This window comes from Neopelma chrysocephalum, unplaced genomic scaffold, assembly GCF_003984885.1.
Source record: "Neopelma chrysocephalum unplaced genomic scaffold, ASM398488v2 Primary Assembly neopelma1_74, whole genome shotgun sequence".
In the NCBI taxonomy this organism is placed as follows: domain Eukaryota; kingdom Metazoa; phylum Chordata; class Aves; order Passeriformes; family Pipridae; genus Neopelma; species Neopelma chrysocephalum.
In genome coordinates this window covers 356,242-377,362 of record NW_020897735.1, presented here as the reverse complement: position 1 = coordinate 377,362, position 21,121 = coordinate 356,242, and the positions used below count along the sequence as shown (strand labels likewise).

At 53.5% G+C, this 21,121-nt stretch overlaps 2 protein-coding genes and 1 non-coding gene across 3 annotated transcripts in view; 1 reads left to right on the top strand and 2 right to left on the bottom strand.

Annotated features, from left to right (window-relative positions):
- Positions 1-4,990: 4,990 nt before the first annotated feature.
- On the bottom strand, positions 4,991-8,226 carry RPL12 (ribosomal protein L12). The gene is made up of 7 exons (XM_027687793.1): positions 8,090-8,226; positions 7,931-8,004; positions 7,265-7,363; positions 6,463-6,544; positions 5,779-5,865; positions 5,168-5,280; positions 4,991-5,085 (listed from the first exon to the last, which is right to left on the bottom strand). The coding sequence occupies exons 1-7, from the start codon at positions 8,124-8,126 to the stop codon at positions 5,080-5,082; spliced, it is 498 nt and encodes a 165-aa protein (XP_027543594.1). The 5' UTR covers positions 8,127-8,226; the 3' UTR covers positions 4,991-5,079.
- On the bottom strand, positions 6,703-6,830 carry LOC113969842. The gene has a single exon (XR_003534944.1). It is a non-coding gene; the product is annotated as a small nucleolar RNA SNORA65 (small nucleolar RNA).
- Positions 8,227-10,257: 2,031 nt separating the features above from the next.
- The window catches only part of LRSAM1 (leucine rich repeat and sterile alpha motif containing 1), a 29,029-nt gene continuing 18,165 nt past the window's right edge, over positions 10,258-21,121 (top strand). Inside the window, exons 1-8 of the mRNA XM_027687750.1 lie at positions 10,258-10,348; positions 14,382-14,560; positions 16,147-16,203; positions 17,690-17,734; positions 18,194-18,271; positions 19,062-19,130; positions 19,939-20,053; positions 20,798-20,869. Coding sequence (XP_027543551.1) covers positions 14,489-14,560; positions 16,147-16,203; positions 17,690-17,734; positions 18,194-18,271; positions 19,062-19,130; positions 19,939-20,053; positions 20,798-20,869 — 508 coding nt within the window. The 5' untranslated portion in view covers positions 10,258-10,348; positions 14,382-14,488. The remainder of the gene's footprint in view (positions 10,349-14,381; positions 14,561-16,146; positions 16,204-17,689; positions 17,735-18,193; positions 18,272-19,061; positions 19,131-19,938; positions 20,054-20,797; positions 20,870-21,121) is intronic.

Genomic DNA, 21,121 nt, shown 5'->3' with positions numbered 1-21,121 from the left:
GGCGGGGCCGCCGCCGCTCCGCCCGCCCGCCGCCACCCACCAATAGGAGACCGCGCCACCGCCTACCCGCCGCGCTCCGACCAATGGCAGCCCCGCGCCGCCGCGCGTCACCCCCGCGGCGGCCAATGGGCGCGCGGCGCGCCGCGGGGAGAGTCACGTGGGGCGGCGGAGGGGCCGCGCGCGGGCGCGGGAGCGGGAGGCGCGGGCGGTGACGTCACGTTCGCGGGAAGCCGCGTGCCGCCGGCAGAGGGGGCGGGGCCGCGCTTAAAGGGGCCGCGCACGTCCGCGGGGAGGGAGACGGACCGGGAACCCCTCCCGAGAACCCTCCCCGGGAACCCCCGCCGGGACCCGGCCCGGGGCAGACCGGGAAATCCAGGACCGGAGGCTCCCGCGGGGTCGGGGAAGCCCAGGCTCGCTGCCCGGCACACGTGGTGCGGCCGCTCCCCGCCGCGTGGAGCCGCGGCCGCCCGGGCGGCCCGACACCGGTGCGGGGACACGGACACGCCCCCGGTGCTTGCGCGGCAGCCGCGTCCCGGCCGGGGTCGGAGCTTGGTGCGGGATCATGGAATCGTGGAAGGACCCACAAGGACCATCCAGCCCAGCTCCTGGCCCTGCTCAGACACCCCAACAATCCCACCCTGTCCCTCAGAGCGGTGTCCAAAGGCGGCGGAAGGGCCGAGCCGCAGTCCCGGGGCGATCCCGCACACGCCGCTCCCGCCGCGGGCGGTGTCCCCGCGGTGCGGGGCGGGCAGGGGGAGTGCGGGGCACTGGGGTCACATCGTCACTGCTGCCCCAGCCCTGGGAGTGTCCAAGGCCAGCTTGGACGGGGCTTGGAGCAACTTGGGCTAGTGGAAGGTGTCCCTGCCCATGGCACGGGGTGGAATGAGAGGGGCTTTAGGGTCCCTTCCAACCCAAACTAAGCTGGGATTCCATGATTCCCATGATCTACTTGTGACCAACAACAAAACAAAGTTACAAATCTCTAGGGCAGAGAGGGGGGTTTAACCCTGGAAGCATCTACATGAGTCAAATGTTAAATCCAAGGATGAATCCTGCTTTTCTGAATCATCCCTGTGATGCAGCAGCCCCACGGGAGGGGGGTTTCCCTTGAGGCTGCAATGATGAACCAGGGAAATCAGGCACAGGAAGCTGTTTGGAGCAGCCCATCATTGCTCACTGACCCACAAGATTTAGGGAGCACCTAATTCTGCAAGTGCTGCCCCACAGAGTGAGCACAAACCTGGGCTCTTCCCTCACAGAATCACTGAGGCTGGAAAAGACCTCTGAGACCATCAATTCCACTCCCCACCTGGTCCCCCAGCCCAGAGCACTGAGTGCCACGTCCAGTCCTTCCTTGGACACCTCCAGGGTGGGGACTCCACCACCTCCCTGGGCAGCCGTGCCCACTGCCCTGGGGAGCCTGGTCAGTGCCCAACCAGCCTCTGGGGGAAGAACCTTTTCCTGAGATCCAACCTGACCTTGCCCTGGCACAGCTCCAGCCGTTCCCTCAGCATGGCATGAAAGCTGGCAAGTGTCTGGGATTTCAGCTGTGCTTCTGTTTTGTTCCATGGCTGTCTCAGAAAAAGGCCCTACAAAGAGCTGGGGGAAAAGCAGGTGAAAGTGCAGAAAAAACCCCAAACTCTCCAACTTTCACACTCCATCAGCTGAGGCTGCAAAAAACCTGGTGCTGCTGCACCCAGAGCTGGGGACAGGCAGGGAATGAGAGGCCAGCACAGGCCTGGCCCACAGGCAGAGCTGCCCCAGGAACAGACAGATCCCTAAACTTGTGGGTTCTGCAGGAATTCCCATGTCTGGGAACACCCAGGTCAGGCTTTGGTCACTGTTTTAGGCATGAGGAGGGTCCAGCTCCCCTCCCACCCTGCAGGCACACACTGGGATGTCCTGTACAATTTGTGTTTCCAGAGCTGTTGGGTTTGATAAAAATGATTTTGTTTTGCTCGCACCTTTCTCCCTTTCACTACAACCAGACTTGAGGCTCTGTGGTCCTCAAGTCACCAGGGCAGGAGAAAAAGACACAAGTGGATCTCCTCAGAATCATAAAGGCACCAAGCAGCCCAAACTCCTCCACCCACACCCCACTCCAGCTGGGTACCCCCGGGAGCTGCCAGCCTGGCCCTGCTCCAGAGATCCTGGCAACCCCCTGGGAGCTCAGTGCTGGTGCTTTACTGAACATTCCAGACAGCAGGACCATGGTGGGAAACAGATGGGATTCACAGCTCCTTTTGGCTGGCCTTGCCCCCAACCTGCATTTTGGATCTTGCAAGGACAGGGAGGAGAATTCCCACTTCCCAGGAGCCACCTTTGTGATGTTTTACCTGTTTCGTTTGTAGGTGCTTTAACAGCAGCAGAGCAGGCAGGAAACGGGCCCTGTGAGAGCAGCAGTTTGGTGTTAAATCACAAGCAAATATGATTTCTGAAGGTCCCACTGCCAACACAACCTACGTTTGATGCTTCACAAGCAGCACGAGATACATTCCCGGGGCAGGACTGGGAGACAGGAGCCCAAGCTTTGCTCCTGGGTTAACCTGGAGCAGTCTCAGAATGGTTCAGGGTACAGGGAGCACTGGAGGTCACCCAGTCCCACCTCCCTGCTCAACAGGAGCCCCTGGAGCGTTCCCTCAGGATTCTCTCCAGGTGGGTTTGGAATATCTCCAGGGACAGAGACTCCACAGCCTCTCTGAGCACCTGCTCCAGTGTTTGGTCACCGGCACAGGAAAGTTCTGCCTCGTGTTCAGGAACACAAAAGTTCAGTTCCACCAAACCAGCTCCCCCCTGCTCTGCACCACCTGCAGCTGCTGAGGAACTGCAGTGCCTGGTCCAGCAGCAAACACCCCATCAGGTGGATACCCTTCAGGAACAGCCACTGCTCCAGGGGTGCCCATCTGCTCCCTCCGGTCTGGCCTGGAATTCATGTCAGGATTTGAGTTTTCCTCTCCACAGAGGCTCCAGCTCACTCACACCTGGTGTGTCTGACACAGCAGCCGATTCCCCCCTGCAGCCACCCCTCCTGCTGTCCCAGCACCCTCCTGCAGATCCTGGGCAATATTCCAGACCCTGGGAGAGAAATTTTACCAGCCCAGACAGTGCAGGTACCACCCTCTCTCCTGCACCCCCTGCAAGTGGTGGCAGAACTATTTTGTTTCCTCCTCCTGCAACACCCCCCCCCTTTAAAGTCCTGCTCCAGCCAGGACATTTTCCTCTGGGGTTGTGAATTCCCTGTAGGAATAACCGAGTTATTTGCAAAACTGAAGAGACACTGGCAGGGAAATGTTGATGAAGTGCTGTCACCACTTTGCAGGGGAGGAAAAGACCCTGCAGAACGTTTTTCTGAGACCAAGACACACACAACTCAGCCTCTTGGGAAGAATTTCATCCCCTTTTGCAGTGCAAAAATGGACCTAAATTAGGATTCATTGCTGGTTTTTTCCCTGTTAGGGCTGAGGGAAACTGCAATCATGAGCAGCTGGTAATGGGGCTGCTACAATATCCCAGTGCCAGCTAAAGCACTTATTTCAGGATAATTTCACTTAAACGCTAACAGAGCTTTTCCCAGCCTGGAAGAATCCATGTGCTGTGCTGCTCCAAGGGAAAATCCAGCCTCTGGAGGGAACAAAGCATCATTTTCCCAGGATCTTTGGTCCTATCCCCTCTCCAGCTGTCCCAGTAACAGCCAGAGCTCTCAGCTGTGAGAGCCAAGTGTCAAACCCCAGGTAGAACAAGAATTTTCAGCACCAAGCTTGGAATCCACAGGAACATTCCCAGATGTTTAACAGCTCAGAGTGCTCCAGGTGAACTGAGGTTCCTCCTAGGACCAGATCCCCAAACAGCATTTACATTTCCTTAAGAGTTCTGCCAAAACAGTGCATTTTTAGTGAGGCTAAACCTTCTGATAGTTCCTCACTATGCTTCTCAACAGCCACACTTCCATCCCTGCTCCAATCCCTCCAGAATGGGCACAGACACCTTTTTGGCAGCTGTTCTACCTCCAGTAGGGATGGTGCCTTTCCTCCAGGAAAGTGTTCTTCATAGGACAAACTCCTCTTGTCCATGAGCAGCAGCTCCTCAGAGCAGGCTGGGCTGGCACAAAAAGCCAGAATATTCACTGCTCAACACCAGTTCTGAGGCTCAGCCAGGGTTTAGGGGGCATTTCTTATTTACAGAATGTCTGGGAAACACTTAAATGGCTCCTTTTTCTTCCAGAGAACACACAGGAGAGCACAGTGCAGGGGGGCTGCAGGGCTGTACTGCTCCCCCCAGTATCACCAGTCAAGGAACTGGGAAACAAGAAACACCAGCCTGGGCCCTTTACAACACAGGATTCCCCTCACACAGACTCACAGCTCTCATGATGCAATAAACCATAAAATAAATTCAACTCAAGAACTAAAATGTCTGTTCTCATCCAGGTCACCAGGAAAAAAATCCAGAACTTCCTCTGCTTCAAGGGAGGGGCAAATTTGAGCAAAAAAATCCAACCTGCTCCACCAGAACCTGGGCCAGAGGCTCCTCTCGGCAGTACCAGCCTGGAGGGCAAGGTAGGGATTGCCAGGTACATGGAGCTGCATTCCCAGCTCCAGTGCTCCCTGGGAATGCTGACTGCACATCCATTCCTTGGATTCTTTTCTGACAGGGACCAGTCAGAGCTTTTCCACCCCACAGGCACATGAAGCTACTCCAGGCACAGGGTTCAAGGAATCTCCCAAGTTGGAAGGGACCCCCAAGGACCATCCAAGCCCAGCTCCTGGCCCTGCACAGACACCCCAACAATCCCACCCTGTCCCTCAGAGCGTTGTCCAAACCCTCCTGGAGCTCTGGCAGCCTTGGTGCTGTGCCCACTGCCCTGGGGAGCCTGGTCAGTGCCAACCACCCTCTGGGGGATGAACCTTTTCCTGAGATCCAGCTTAAACCTCCCAACACAGCTCCAGCCACTCCCAGCATGAGACAGGGACAAACTGAACCAGCACCACTGTTTGCAGACAACTGGGTCTTTTATTAAGTATTTAAAGTGCTACAAAAAACTGAAGGAGCCTTCATGGGGCAGCTTCCTTTTCTGCAGTCTTAGCTCTGTTGGAAGAAGCAAACACAGCTCATTAGTGGAGTCATTTAGCAATTAAATCTGATGCAGCAAAGAGAGGTGGGCACTCACAGCCGGGCACTCGATGGCTCCGCTGTTGATGTCGTCGATGATGTCGTGGGGGTGTCTGCCATCGATGCTGCAGCCCACGGACTGGGCAGTGCCCAGGATCTCCTTGATGGTCCCTGCAGCAGGAACATGCAGCTTGTCAGTGCTTTAGCACAGGGAAACATCTGAGGAACTTACTTGAAACACCCTGGGCTAGTGGAAGGTGTCCCTGCCTGTGGCAGGGGGTGGAATAAGATGAGCTTTAAGGTCCCTTCCAACCCAGACCAGTCTGTGATTCTGTAACACAGAGAACTCCTCACACCCCTCAGCTGTTCCTCCCTCTGGGGGTTTGCAGGCTGGAGCTCACCAGGAGACACCAAGTCATTTATCCAGCTCTCATGTCCTGGTTTCCCAGGGAATGCACCAGGAAGTGCTACCTGTACCTGTCCCCTCCCCAGGGGCTGGGGCTCCCAGCCAGCACAGGCTGTCCCTGTGGTGCTCAGCACACAGGGCTGTGGGCTCTCCCAGAACTGGAGCAGAACCCGGCCCAGACACCTGGAGCAGGCAGAGGGAGCACTCCAAACACCTGGAGCAGGCAGAGGGAGCTCTCCCTGTCTCCCAGTCCCAGGACTCACCCGAGAGCTCCCGAGCCAGGGAGCGGTGGCGCATCTGCCGCGCGATGTTCACGATCTCGTCGAAGGTGACGCTCCCGCTGTGCTTGACTGTGAGGGGACAGCAGCAGTGAGGACACCTGGGCACAGGCACTGCCAGCAACCCCTGCAGCCTCAGCAGCACCACTCCCAGTGCCCTGACCCCATGGAAAGCTGGGAGCTCCCAGCTCCAGTGGGGCTGCCATCAGCGCTCCTGCTCCCAGACTGTGATGCGAAGTTACCCACAACAACTCTTTCCTAACGTGGCATTTTCTGCCAGCTCCTTTCTGGTTGTACCAGGCTCCACAGGACACACACAGGACAGGTACAGGTACCTGTCTTACCCTGGTTTTGCCCATAGAAGCTGTGGCTGCCCCTGGATGTGTCCAAGGCCAGGTTGGACGGGGCTTGGAGCAACCTGGGCTAGTGGAAGGTGTCCCTGCCCATGGCAGGGGGTGGAACTGGATGGGCTTTAAGGTCCCTCCCAACCCAGACCAGTCTGGGATTCCAAGATTCTGTGATCTTCTGAAAAGCAGAATCCTGCCTGCTCAGGATACAGCCCTGTGGCACCTGTTTGCCAGTTTGCACTGACTAATCCCAAAGGAAGGTACTGGTGTTCCTCCCTTTTACCCCCAAAACATTCAGAACCAAAGCCAGGGGAGCACTTACTGTTCTTCTGCTTCTTCCTGTCACGAGGGGGCTCCTTCAGAGCTTTGATAATCAGAGCAGAGGCAGAAGGAACAACCTCTATCTAAATGGAAAGAGATTAATTCCCCCCCCATTCTACACAGAATTTCAACACTAATGAAAATAATCAATCAAGCAGTCATTTAGCTCAGCAAAACTAACTGCCAGAGCAGCGTGGGTTGGATTAGTTCCCTCACACACCAGATTTTCTGGGATGCAGGCACCTGTTCCCAGGTTTTCGGCACAGGCCTCCCCACATCCAGGGGAGAACTGCTTCCTGCCTGGGGCTTCCTCTCAGCTCACCACTGGAATGTACCAGCCACGGAGATCAGGACAGGCACGGTGGCAGGTGGCTACTGGGTTAGTTATTTCCATTTTACCTCCCACATATCCCAATTATTTATTTTCCATTCCATGAGGTTTATTTATTTTTATGTTGCTCGAAATAAGTTTTTTTGCCGGTTCTGTTGAAGGAACAATTTATCTGTGCAGGAAGCAACAGCAGCATGAAAATAACAGCAGGATAAAAATTGAACTTTGGCACATGAGGGTCTCTTCCCATGGAGAGGATCCTCCAGCCTGGCTCCACACACCCCCCACCCATGTTATAAGGTCTTCCCAGAAGACCCCCACACACCCCTGTGTGGCACTCATTTTATCCACCTCGGAAGGATGAAGGGCTGAGTGGACCCTGCCGGGATCTGGGCCGGTGGCTGGAGCAGGGGGGGCCCGGGGGGGGCTCCACACCCGCAGCACACGCGGCCCCTCCGCTGGCGTGAGGTACCTGCGCTTGCCTGTTCTGGATCGTGAGCTTCACCGTGATCCGCAGCCCCTTCCAGTCGCCCGTGGCCTTGGCGATGTCATCGCCCACCTTCTTGGGGGACTGAGGGGCAACACGGGGCCGTCACACAAAGCTCGGCTTAAACCAGAGAGCCCCAGGGCCGTCCCAGACATGTCCCAGACATGTCCCGGCTCCTCGGCTCTGCTGTGAGGTCGCTGAACACCCTCTTTTCTCCTGGACCGCCCCCAGCACTGCTCGGGACATGCTTCCCACCTTCCCCTCCCAGGAATACACTTATTTCCCCCCTGGACACGTTTCCTAGAGCCTCATCCCACGGCCCTTTCCAAGACCACGCTGATTTCCCCTCTGGACACGCTTCCCAGCCCCTCATCCCCCAGGAACACTTATTTCCCCTCTGGATACACTGCCCAGCCCCCTCCATCCCCGGGGACACATTTCCCACTCTCCCCATGGCCACTTTTCTCCCCTCTCCCCCCAACACCCGCCAGGACAAGTTTATCCCTCCAGCAACACGCTTCCCACCGCCCACTCCCGGATACGCTTCCCTCCCCCCGGGGACACGTTTATCCCCCCTGGACACGCTTCCCACCGTCCCCCCGCCCTCCGAACACGTTTCCCACCCCTCGATCCCCCGTCCCTGGTACGTACCAGCCCCAGGGGTCCGATCTTGGGGGCGAGCGCGGAGGTGGCTCCGACTTCCCCTCCGGTGCAGCGCAGATACACTGCGGGGACAGCGCCGCGTCAGCCGCGCCCGCGGGCCCCGCCACCGCCCCGGCCGCCTCCCGAACCCCCCCGCCCGGCTCGTACCGACTTTGATCTCGTTGGGGTCGAACTTGGGCGGCATCGCGGCGCCGGGTGGGAAGGGATGGAGGCGGATGGAGGGCGATGTATAAAGCCGGGCCTGGTGGGGCGATGAAAGAAGGCGTGAGGTGCGCGAGCCGAATATATACCCGCTAAGATCTCGCGAGAGGTTCGGAGCGCGTGTATAACTGCCGAGATCTCGCGAGAGCTGGAGTTTGTACGGCTCTGGATAGTTAGAAATATATATATAGAGAGAGACAGAAATAGATATAAATAGAGATATAGGGAGATATGGGTAGAGGTATAGAAAGATATAAATATAGAGACAGAAATAGAGCTAGAAATAGATATGGATCTATAGAGATATATATACAGAGATATAGAGATGTATAAATATAGAGAAAGAAATAGATAAATATAAATAGATATGGATAGATATGGATATATAGAGATATATAGAGATTTAGATAGAGATATACAGATATATAAATATAGAGACAGAAACATAGAGATAGATATAAATATACTGAGAGATAGAGAGATAGAGGTTTAGATAGAAATAGAGAGAGATATGGGTAGATATATATATAGACATATGGATAAAGATATATAGAGATAGGTAGGTTAGATAGATGGATAGATAGATGATATATAGGTAGATAAATGGATTGATAGATGATGTATAGGTAGATGGATGGGCCAAGACTAATTGTATGAGGGTCAATAAGGCCAAGTGCCAGGTCCTGCACTTGGGTCACAACAATCCCACACAAGGCTCCAGTCCTGGGGAAGAGTGGCTGGAAATCTGCTCACTGGGAAAGGCCCTGGGGGTGCTGGTTGACAGCTCCTGAACCCAGGTGTGCCCAGGTGGGCAAAAAGGCCAATGGTCCCTGTCCTGTACCAGCCATGGTCCAGCAGCAGGGCCAGGGCAGGGACTGTCCCCCTGTGCTGGGCACTGGTGGGGCCCCCCTCCAATCCTGGGGGCAGTTCTGGACCCCTCATCATTGCAAAATGTGGAATATATAAAAACTGTCTTAAGAAAGGCTGTTCTTTGATGTTTGATCTTTGTAGTTTTCAATCCTAATCAACCAGAAGGGAGATTTTAATTTCTGAAACAGCAGCTCAACAAGCTCTAAGTGATGTCCAGGTGTTAGAAAAGCAAGTTATTTGCTAGTAGAATTGCTCTGTTGAGGTTTAGGGCTGGACATGCTTCAGCGATCTCAGAGCCAGGGGGAGGTGAAAGCTCGGGGAGAAGGATGTACCACTGATAGCAGGCAAAAAGAATGCAGGATTTACAGGCCACAAGGACTCGTGGTAGAACTCCCAAGATAAGGAAGAAACTAATAAAGCCAACTGAGCAACTGCACTGAAATCAGATCCAACAGGGACAGATCCCGACCAGCCATCGAAGAAACCCCCTGATCCTAAAGAAGAGAAACCTTGAGCAGGGGACTAATCAGCACGAGAAGTGAGAGAATAATTAACCAACAGAAGAGAGAATACTCATTAATTAAAGAACTATGTAACTTGTAGCTAATGAACACTAATTCCTTTGTTTGCTAAAATGTATAAATAGTAAAAAGTTTTGGTAGTCCGCTGTGCTGGCACTGCTGGGGCACCTCGAGTCCTGTGCCCAATTTTAGGCCACTCAGTTCTGGAAAGACCTTGAGGGGCTGGAGCGTGTCCAGGGAAGGGAACGGAGCTGGGGAAGGGGTTGGAGCAGCAGGAGCAGCTGAGGGAGCTGGGGGGGCTCAGCCTGGAGAAAAGGAGGCTCAGGGGGGACCTTCTGGCTCTGCAACCCCCTGACAGGAGGGGGGAGCCGGGGAGGTGTGTCGGGCTCTGCTCCCAGGGAACAAGGGACAGGATGAGAGAAAATGGCCTGAAGCTCTGCCAGGGGAAGGTCAGGAGGAATTTCCTCATGGAAAGGGTGGTCAGGCCTTGCAAGGGGCTGCCCAGGGAGGTGGTGGAGTCTCCACCCCTGCAGGTGTCCAAGGAACGACTGGACCTGGCACTCAGTGCTCTGGGCCGGGTGACAAGGTGGGGATCGGGCACAGGTTGGACTCGATGATCTTGGAGACCTTTTCCAACCCCAAATAATTCCGGGATCTTGTGACAGGGCGGGGCGGTCCTCCGGCCTGCTGGGGGCGCGCGAGAGCCGGAGGCCGAGCTCTGTGGTCTGGGCGAGGCGCTCAGGCCGCGCGTCTCGGTGCCCGCGGGCGGGTGATCATGTGACCCGGCGGTGTCTCAAGATGGCGGCGGCGAGCGGTGAGTGGGACTGAAGGGGGGAGACCCGGGCGGGGTCCCCGGGACGGGATCCCCAGGGCGGCCCCGGGCTGGCCCCGGGCTCCCGGGGGGGCAAGCACGGGCACCGCAGCTCGGTGGCGCTCCTCGGGAGCTCCTCCGGGTCGTGCCCGGAGCCGCGCGGTGTTTGCCCTCGCTCACTGTCGCACCTCTCCCCAGGTGTCGGGCCGCTGCCCGAGGGCCACGAACCCAAATCCCGGCAGGGCCCACTCAGCCCTTCGTCTTTCCGAGGTTCTGGGCCCTCGGGCACAGAACGGCGCCGTTGTGTCTGATAAAAGGGTGAAGAAGACGAGGAGGACCACGGGTAGCCCCTGGAAGCGCTGTGAGCCTGGGAGGGGAACCCTGCGGGGACTCCTAAAGAGGAGAAGAAGAATAGTAATAATGTGGGAAAGGAAGGACTGGTGAAGACGAGAGATTCGTTTCAGGGAGGCCCCTGGCAGGGTCAGGCCGTGGCAGGGGTGGCACAGGTGTGGTGGCAGCCCCAGCACAAAGAACAAACACTCCTGTGCTGCAGGACAGGGAGTTAAAAGCTGCAGTTACCCCCCTTTGCCTGTTCCAGGCTCTGCAGGGCTGGCTCCTGTCACTGCTGGATGCTTGATAACCTCCCTGTCAGGGAGCCAGGCCAGCCTGGAGGTGTCTGGTGACAGCTCTGTCCCCATGGCCAGGCAGCACCTGCAGGAGCCTCCCAGATCCAGGCCCTGCCTCACTGCTCTGCTCCTGACTGTGTTTTCCAGACTAAATAAAGCATCTCTTCCTTCCACACCCCCATCTTGTCTGCTGCAGTGCTGTGCTGCGTTTATGGTGTCCAGAATGTTTTAAAAATTGGGGTTTGTTCTTACAGAGCCATTTTGCTGCTTTGTTTTGATGACAGTTGTTTGTAAAATTAGGGGTTTGGTTTTCCCTTGTTGCCATCGCCCAAACAGCTGCAGAGATTGGGGAACACCCAGTGGACATTCCTGAGCCCTTGCTCACCCTGTGATTGTGTGTGGCTGCACAGACCAGTCCTGGCTCCTATGGGGATGCAGGATTTGGTGTCCCTGGGTGCTGCCTGCCTGTCCCAGGCACTTACAGACAGTTCTTTCAGGAGCTTAATAAATAAAAACTACATCATGTGCCAAAAGTCCTCCTTGTTCGTGCTGTTGAGTGGGTGCTGCTCTCACTCAGGATTGGTGCTGGGCAGCTGAGCACACACAGGCACTGTCACTGCTGGCACAGCTTTGCTCTCTGCAGGTTTGACTTGTGTTTTTTAAGGCAGGTTTTGACATTTAAAAGCTGCTCAATCCATTTCACAAGTCTCTGATGCTTCATCTTTTGACCCCTGATAGGATTCTTTTCCTGTTCAGTGTCTGCCCTTCAGCCTTCGTGTCTTTATGAAGGTGAAAACTCGTGATTTGCCACTATCCCCATGACTGACAATGTCTGTCTGGAACAGAGGAAGGTGAGGTGGGACAAAGGGATGCAGAAATGCTCAGCAAAGAGGTGAACATATTCAGCAAGGTCAGGAATATCTTGCTGCAGGCACCTTGTCCTTCTGCTTTTCATCTTTAAATATTTTGTGGCAGGTTTTGACATTTAAAAGCTGCTCAGTCAATTTAACAGTCTCTGATCCTTCATCTTTTGACCCCTGATAGGATTCTTTTCCTGTTCAGTGTCTTCATGCCTTTATCTGTTTTCTTGGGTAGAAACTGATGATTTCCCACTATCCCCATGACTAATAATGTCTGTCTGGAACACAGAAAGGTGAGGTGGGACAAGGGGATGCAGAAATCCTCAGTGAAGACTTGAACACGTTTAGTAAAGTCAGGGATTTCTTGCTGAAGGCACTTTATCCTTCTGCTTTTCATCTTTAAACCTCCTGTTGTTTCTGTCTGTGGTGTCTGACCTGTGGCCCTTCATTGCTGTCCTGTAGCTCCTGACAATCAACTTCCCCTCCTGCTCAACCCTCTGAATTTTGGCTCTTCCCTCCCCTCCTGAGAGGAGCTGAGTCTGAGGAGCATTTCAACAGCCTGAAGTGGTTCAAAAGGCAGGAACTGAGATGGCAGGGGAAGAGCCGTGGAACTGCTGGAGTGTGATTCCAGCACACAGACCGAGTTTGTTTGTAGCCACTTTGTGCTGTGGCTCTTGGCTTGTTCCAGTGAGAGCTGTGACAGCAGGACAGTGACTCAGGATGGCTTTGCCTCCTTCTCTCTGGAGTGAAACCTGGATGAATGGACTGAAGGGATGTTTTACCTTTACACAAAGGATTTATCTCCATAAAGCTCTGGGCAGTTTTTGGCAGAGCTCTCCCTGCACAAGGAGCATTCCTGGCTGGATGCTGTGGGTACCTGCTTTGCAGTGGAGTTTGGGACCAGTTTGCAGGCACAGAGCTGGCACAGAACCAGCTTTTTATGTGCAACAGGAGCTCACTGTGCCAGTTAGTGCTGAACTGAGGAAGGAGCGACTCTTTTATATGATTAGATGATTTATATGATTATTAACAGTGTTTAAAAAAGTCATTGCAAAGTGAAACTTGAGTGCAGAGTTCCCAGTGTGTGTCTCAGTGAGGGCTTTGGGCAGCTGGAGCCCTGCCTGGACTCCCCCCTTTGCCAGGCAGAGCTGGGCAGGGCTCCTTGGGCTCCTCCAGCAATCCAAGGCTTCTCACCCACACCCTGCAGGTCTCCAACCTCACTGTTGCCCTTCTGCTCTTCTCTCATCCCAGCCTTGTCTCCACACCAGGTCCATCCCAGCTGTGTCAGGTCCCCTGTTCTCCTGCAGCCCCAGCTCAGGCTCTTTCTGCATTGCCCATTTTTCTCCCCCTGCTCTGGTGCAGCCTCAGATAAACCCCTTTTTATCTTTGATTTTATTCCTCACCTCTTTTCCCAGCATCCCAGCTGGTGCCATCTCATTCCCAGCTGGTCTCCCTATTCCTTGTCCAGCCCTTCCCTCAAAATCTGCCAACAATTCCTTTTTTCTCCCGTGCTGGGTCAGTCCTGTCCCAGAGCTGCCTGGGCTCTGTTCCCCTTCACCCACCTGCACTCCCAGTTCCACCAGGGCCCTTCCTGGACCCACTCTCCTCTCTCAGCTTCAGCTTCTCCTCCCTTTACCCTTGAACCAGCTGGAGCCTTTGCTCCCAGCCCTGGATTCTGGCTTGAGGATGGAGGAATCTGCCCTGGACACATCCATCCTGGGAGAAGCTCTGCAGTGCCCGGGGGGGCAGCTGTGGTCAGCTCTGGTTTGTAGTCAGAATTTTGCTGAAGTTGGGTTCTTTCAGCTCTGCAGGCAGTTGTCAGACTATTGGAAATGGATTTGGCTTTATAAACCTATTAAAAATTTGACTTTAAGCTCTTGGGTGTTAAAGGCAGAACCTTTTCATCTCTCTGTGTGACTAAAATTGGGAGAGTGTTCCTGGGTGATTCTGCTGCTGCCTAGAAAGCAAATGAGCCAAGCTTTTGTTAACTTGAGGCAGTTCCTAAAGCTGAGAAGCAAAGTCCAGCTTGGGCATCCCAATTCTGCTCCCCTGATGTCCTGGGAAGTGGCTGGGATGGGCTGTGACGTGTCAGGGGAGGCTCTGCTGGACCCAGCACTCAGCAAGTCCCTGTATTTTGAACTGCATCAGGGTCTTGTTTATTCTCAGCTGCTCTGGAAGGGGAAGGCAGCTCTGTTGCTCTCAGGTTTTTCACATTTTTAGCCTAACTTTATGCTAGAAAATTTTATAGTTCCTTATTATTGTGCTAGAATTGATTCTGAGTTCAAATAGGGTTTTTTTTTGCTACAGTTACATCTGGAGTGGCCCCTGCATTTCCCTGATCCCTCAGTAGCCTTTCTCTGTACCTGTTCCAGCTTGACTCAGTGGATATTGCCCAGGGATGACCCAGACAATCAGCAGCAGTGCTTTGGTGGCTCGTGTGAACACTTCCCTGTGGAGGAGCCTGTTGGATCCAGCCGGAGAAGGGCTAAAACAGGGACGATTCCCGAGACACTGATTCTTTTCTTTTCTCTCGTTTTCCCCCCTTGTCAGAGCCCAGCTGTGCAGCCCAGGCTCCCCAGCACACACAGACTGCAGGAGTGCTGAGCCTGTCTCTGCCCTGATCCTGTCCCGGGGCAGAGCCACAGCCGGAGCCGAGGATGCCGCTCTTCTCCCGCAGGAAGAAACCCAGCGACGACGCCCGGAAGCGCCTTGAGTACCAACTGTGCCTGGTGAGCAGTGCCAGAGTCACTTCTGTGCCCTGTGGCTGGGCCTGGGTGCCAGGGGGCTTGGCATGTCCCCTGTGTTACCAGGAATTGTGTTCCTGATCTCACCCACACAGTTTTCCTTCTCACCAAGGTCCTCTTCCTAATGTACCTCAGGGAATTCCTGCCTTCCTGTCTCCCTTTGCCCTCCCATTTCCATGGGACATCTTCCCCCCCGCCACCTCCTGCCAGCCCACAGATGGGACCCCCAGCACTCCTCCATACCCCTTTGTCCTCACAGATATCCCAGTTTGCTTTTCTTTCCAGGGAACCTGTGACATCCCCTTTCCCATCATCCAGCCTTTCCTTGTGCCCCTCTTTTGCTTTCATTACTGTTTCATATCTTCTGTCACTCAGAGGATTAATTTGTTAGATTTGCTGCTTGTTTTCCAGGACTAGGATTTCCCCAGGATCCTCTGGGTGGATTCTCATCAGGTCCTGTTGTGCCAGTGAGGGCAGCAGAACAGTCCAGCAGCAGCCCTGGGTTTGCAGCTGGTTTCTGACAGAAAATCTGCTTTTGGGTTATTTCACCTTCTCTGCCCTGGGAGCTGTGGACCAGTGGGGTCTCCTGGAGCAGCAGGAGCAGCTGAGGGAGCAGGGGGGGCTCAGCCTGGAGAAAAGGAGGCTCAGGGGGGACCTTCTCACTCTCTGCAACTCCCTGACAGGAGGAGGGAGCAGGGGGGGGTTCTGCTCCCAGGGAACAAGGGACAGGAGGAGAGGAAATGGCCTCAAGTTGTGTCAGGTTGGACATCAGGGAAAATTTCTTCATGCCCAGGGCAGTGCTGGAGTCTCCATCCCTGGAGGGATTTAAAAGCCATGTGGATGTGGCACTTGGGGACCTGGGTTAGTGGTGGCCTTGGCAGTGCTGGGGAATGGTTGGACTTGGTGATCTTGGAGGGCTTTTTCAACCTTAACAATTCCATGATTCAGTGCTGTGCTCTATCCCAAAGCATTTTAGAATTTAGAAAATTCGTGTTGGCTGGCTGTGAGGTGTCTTGGAAAAGAAAACATGGTTATGTACAAATAATGACACAAGTTTACTGAATTAATTCAGCTGGAGGGTTTCTGGGGAGGGGTGGCTTACCCTGCCTGTCCTGGGATTAGTTCTGTGTTGCATGTGCTTAGTTCAGGGTCAGGATGTCCAGTTCTGAAGACTTATCAGAGGCACAAACACAAGTAGGTTTTATTGCCTTGTGCAGTACCTTTTATTTAAGAAAACAGTTGCAGAGATGCTCACAGTGAGTCTGTCCAGGTTTATCACCATTAGCAGCTGCATTGGATGTGGTTGAACATGGAAAACCACTTTGGAACAGAGTCATAGAATCACAGAAGGGTTGGCAGGAACTTTAAAGATCATCCAGTTCCACCCCCTGCCATGGGCAGGGACACTTTCCACTAGCCCAGGTTGCTCCAAGCCTCATCTAACCTGGCCTTGGACACTTCCAGGGATGGGAATCCACAACCTCTCTGGGCAATGAGAATTGCAGGATGCAGCAAGAGGTCATGTATTCCTGGATGGTCTAATTCTCTGGATGTGTGCCTTCCCTCTCCAGGCAAAAGAAGCTGGTGCTGATGACACCCTTGACATATCCAGATGTGAACTCTCAGAGGTATGTTCTCTGCAGCTTCCAGCATTAAGTCACAGCTCTGATCCTTCTGTCAGATGTGGTGCCATGTCTGTGAGCCTCCAGACAGCAGCTGTTACTGGGCCACCTCTTCCTCTGTCTCCTCACCTCTGGCTTTCAGCTGGGGGCTTCTTCCCCATTTTTGGTGGGAGTTTGCCTGTCCTGTCTGATGCTTCAACACCATTTCTGTCCTGGGAATCCTTTTGCATTTGACAGGGTGAGAAGGGCAGAGTGGCCTCATACCCTCCCCCAGTACCTTGGTAGGACCCCAGTTTGGGACCTCATGGCCTAATTTTGCTGGTCCTGAGGGAATTTGTTTGCCAGAGGCTGACTTTTTCTAATCTTAGAGCTGCACAGTCTGCCACCCATGGTTATTTTTCTGTATCAGTGAAAATCCCAGCTGGCTAAGGATGGAAATCTCACTTCCAGCTTGGCTTCTTTTGTGGCAATGGGGAACAGTCTGTCTGCTGTGTGTGGGTGGGCAGTGACTGAGTGCCAGGCACTCACAGCACACACAGCTTTCCCTGCTGGCAGCCAGGCCAGAAGCCCATTTCTATTTCACTTCCAATTTTTATTCATTATCTCATGTTTCTAAAACGTTGGCAGCCTTTTGGAAGGGGAGAGCTTTGCCAAGCAACTTAATGGGTGTCATGCTGCTCTTTGTGGGGAGAGCTCTCCTGCTGGAGAGGAGAGTTGTCTGCTCTGCAATGGGAAATGGCTTTGCTGAGACTCCAGGGTGTTTTGTCCCAAGCTCAGAAGCCAACAGCACCTTGTGTGCAGGTTTGCAGGCTATGGGACAGTCTGGCAGCCTCTCTGGGTGTAGCAGGGCCAGAGGATCCACCCACCAGCTCCACTCGTGGCTGCAGCTGCTCTGGGATCCCCAGCAGCTCCTTTTGGATTGGTACCATAAACCCCTGCTTTGCTGTTTCATTCTATCCTTTGCTGTTTCAATAAATGAAGTGAAACATCAGTTTTGTCTTAAAATGAACCGTGGGCAGGAGTTTGGCTGGTGCTGCTCAGCTGTGCCTGGCAGGGGCTGGGCTGGCACCTCCCTTTTGTCCCTGCCCCTCTCCTGCAGAGCCTGGCACACCAGGGACACTCAGTCCTGCCCTGTGCTCACCTTCCTCTTTCAGCCCAAGAGTGGTTTTGAGGTTGCAGAACCACAGAATGTATTTATGTGATGACTAACTGAACGTTTATCTGAACTCTTGAGTCATCAAATATTAAAGCACGCAAGGCTGGAACTCCTGCCCAAGCCTCAGCCTGTTCTGTGACACTGCTGTGTCATGGAGAGCCATTGGAAGCTTAAATGGAAGTTATCTGGGAAGTACTGGCATCCTGGGCCAAAGTCAGGGCCCAGTAATTTTAAGTATCACTTGTGCTTTCACTAAAGTTATTCACACTTTACAGGTGGGCACTGCAGAAGTGCTTAAGAGAAAAGTCTGACCTGGTGTTTTTTAATTGTTTTTAGGTTCCTTATGGGGCCTTTGCCACTTGTAAAGTCTTGCAAAAAAAGGTAATGTTGCAATCAGAAATTACTAAATAATTCTGTTATTATGATTGGGTATTGCTGTAGTGTTGGAAATGACTGCGTGTGATTGTTTTATGTTGCTGCACAAGAAGTTTGCTTGTAATGAATTTGTCCAACTGTGTGATACCACACAGAGAGCAGTTTGGGTCAGGATAATCCTGTCTGTGTTGTCCAGAGCTGGCTCCTGGCAGGAGAGGTGGTGGTTGTTCCTGTCTTAGCCTGTCTGATGGTATTTCTCATACAAGGAACAAGGCTCTGGTTTAGATCTCATATAAAATGTTTGAACTTTTCTGACAAATCATTTCCTATTTGATTATTGTCTATGATACTGAATAAGATATTGAGCTCTCACCCAGCCTCCACAGTTACATCTCAGCAAATGTGCTTGTTCTGGACAGCAGTGTCCCTTGTGCTTATGTGCCCGTGGGGTTTTTTCCCCCCCAGGTGCTGATTATTCACACAAATAATCTGACATCTTTAGTTCCAAAGTCCTGCAGCCTCCTGAGTCTCATCACTGTGAAGGTAACTGTGATCCTTAACACTTAATCTGCAGCCTGTTTTCCGTGCATTCCAGTGCTTTAAAACACACCGGCCCAAATAAATCCCTTCTGGATGGAGGGTTTGGCCAAGGATCAGTCCCAAGGTGTGAAACCTGCCCTTTCCAGGTAGAGAGACAGCAGTCACTGAGTGGTTTGTGTTCCCAGGACTCATTTATCCTATTCCAAATCCCACAGTTCCCCCCCTCAGCAGCCTCTCAGGCAGAGCTGAGTGTGTTGTGGGGTAGATCCATCTCTCTCCTGCCCTGATGGATCACTGGGATGTGAAGGAAGCTGGGATGGGTGATGGGGTGTGACAGGGCTGTGTCACAGTACCTGTCAGACAGGTGCTGAGGGCTCTCAGCTCCACCACCCTCTGTGATTCCCCAGGAGGCAGAGTCATTCCAGCAGCTCCTCTCCCCATGGAGGGAGGGAGGACTGCAGGCCTGGTCCTGCCCTCTCCCTGTGCTGGTGTTGGAGCAGTTCAGCTCATTGATCCTGCAGAAATTCCTTCTGGCAGGCTGGTTCCCCGGGGTCATTTATCCAGTTGGCTCATCCAGTTTTGTGGAACAGCCCCCTCAGTGTCACTGCCCTCCCTTGAGTTTCCAGAAGACCCCCAGGAATTAAGTGCCCATGTCTCCTGGAAAACTCGAGCTGCTTTTCAAAGCCCCACTGGAAGCAAAGTAATTTTCATTGCTAGATAATGCAGGAGCTTTCATTCTGGCACCACGACTTCTGTTCCCAGCCTTGTTTGCTGAAATCATCTCCCCTTCCAGGTTCTGGACCTTCATGACAACCAGCTGACGTCGCTTCCTGCTGACATTGGTCAGCTCACAGCTCTTCAGGTAAAAGATTGGCAGCTGCATCCCAAGTGTGGCTCAGGGCATGTTTTGGGACAGCAGGGATATGGGGTTGCTGCTCTTTGGTTTATAATTAACAACAACTTAAATGATGGTGCCGTGTTGTCAGATCTATCTCATCATTGCTGGATCTATCACAGAAACTTGACTGTTGCTGTTGAACTGGCTTGTTGGAGGGAGAGCAGGAAAAGAGCAGGAGAGTAGCAGGAAAAGAGCAGGAGAAGAGCAGGAAAAGAGCAGGAGAAGGACAGGAAAGAGCAGGAGAAAGGCAGGAGAAGAGCAGTGGGTTCTGGAGTCCCAGCTTGGTGCAAGGCCTGTCAGCCCAGGTGGCTCACACTGCCAAGCAGATGCTCTGAGCAAGCAGAGCTGGAGCTTCCAGTCTCACTGATTTCCCAAAATATGCAGGTTTTGCCATTCTCCCTGGTGTGGTTGTGTTGAGGACTCAGAGCAGTGTGTCTCAGTGCACAGTGAGGGTCCCTGTGCTTGGGGGGCAGCTTGAAGTTCAGTCCCTGCTCCCCTGTGGGAGCTGGAGTTGGGGAGTGCTGCCCTGGACACTCCCAGTTCCTGCACCTGGATTCAGCACCAGATGGTGGTGGTGAAGGGTCTCACTGCCTTTGGTAGCCTGACAAACCCTGTATCCAGGGTTTGTGAACAAAGCATTTTTTTAACCCATAAAGTGTTGTCTAAAACCAATTTCAAGTTGTCCTAGGGCTGAGAGTAGTCCCAGGTGTGTGTAGAAGAGCTGAGACTTGTCTGAAGAATATCTTGAATGTCTTTTCTGTTAATACCTTAGGTCCTAAACCTTGAAAGGAATCTTTTAAAAAGCCTCCCACAATCTATAGGAGACCTTGCCCAGCTCCAGCTCCTCAATGTGAAAGGTATGGCTCGGGATTCCAGCAGTGCTCTGGGCAAGGCACCAGTTCCTATCTGGGTCGTGTTGAGCTGCAGTAGCAATTATTCCTTTCAGCCACCACATGTTTTACACTCTGATTGCTGAGGAAGGACACAAGGGTTGAATTCAAACAGTTCACAAGGCAGGAGGAATCACGTAGGCAGAAGATAGCTCAGCCTTGGTCTGTAGGATGTTTTCATCCATTCTCTTCTCAAAGGAGGGGTGGTTGGGTCATCCCAACCCAATCCCAGCAGCTCAGAGCTCCCTGGAGTTCCTGTATGTAGGCAGAGTTTCAGAGCCCTGGGTGCCTCATTCCTGCAATCAGGAATTTTGGGAGGGCTGGAGACACATATTTTCCTCCAGGAGCAGGGCCCCCCCTCGAGCTGGGAGTGCTGTGTGGGCCCTGCAAGAGGAGTTTGTCCCCCTTTGGATTTTGATTTAGACCAACCTAATCTGCACTCTGTGCAGATTCAAGTGTAAGAAAAGCAGCAGGTTTTGGCAGAAGCCCTTTGGTAGAGCAAGCAGAGCAGTCAGCTGGATAAACTGAATTACAGCTGAGTCCACCAACACCTGGAGCTGAGTCCTGTGAGCCTGTGCAGCCCACCAGGTTTGCACAGCCCTAGCACAAAGGCCACACCTCTTTTCCAGACTACTGGGCATTTTCCAGCTATGCTGTGCCATAAATTTGGGAGAAAAAGACTTTGTTACAGGGAGCTGTTGCTGAAGCAGGGAGGGAAATGAAGGGGGAGGAACTTGGAAGGGCAGCTCAGGTCATTGCAGCACCTGAGCTCTGAGCCCTGGCTGTGCAGTCCCACACTCAGTCCCCTTCCTCCCACCTCTGGGACTTGCACCAAAGGGGAGAAGACTCCATATTACAAATATTCTCCTGATAAAGAGCACAGACCCAGCCTGCAGCATGTCCTCAGCCGAGGAGGTTGTTTTGGTATGAGCTGGGGCTGTGTGCTAGGGCTGTGTGCAAGTAGATTTGGATCCCCATTTGCCTTGGTGGGCAGTGGCAGCCTTTGGAGTCCTTGTGTGACCTGTGAGAGCCCCTTTAGGGTCCCTGTGTGACCCATGACAGCCC

Bases quoted from the DNA above. Each gene is read 5' to 3' on its own strand.
- RPL12 (XM_027687793.1), bottom strand. From the start codon at position 8,126: ATGCCGCCCAAGTTCGACCCCAACGAGATCAAAGTCG. The intron at 7,364-7,930 runs GTACGTACCAGG...GTTGCCCCTCAG, and splicing joins AGATCGGACCCCTGGGGCTG to TCCCCCAAGAAGGTGGGCGA. The intron at 5,866-6,462 runs GTAAGTGCTCCC...GTCCCCTCACAG, and splicing joins CAGGAAGAAGCAGAAGAACA to TCAAGCACAGCGGGAGCGTC.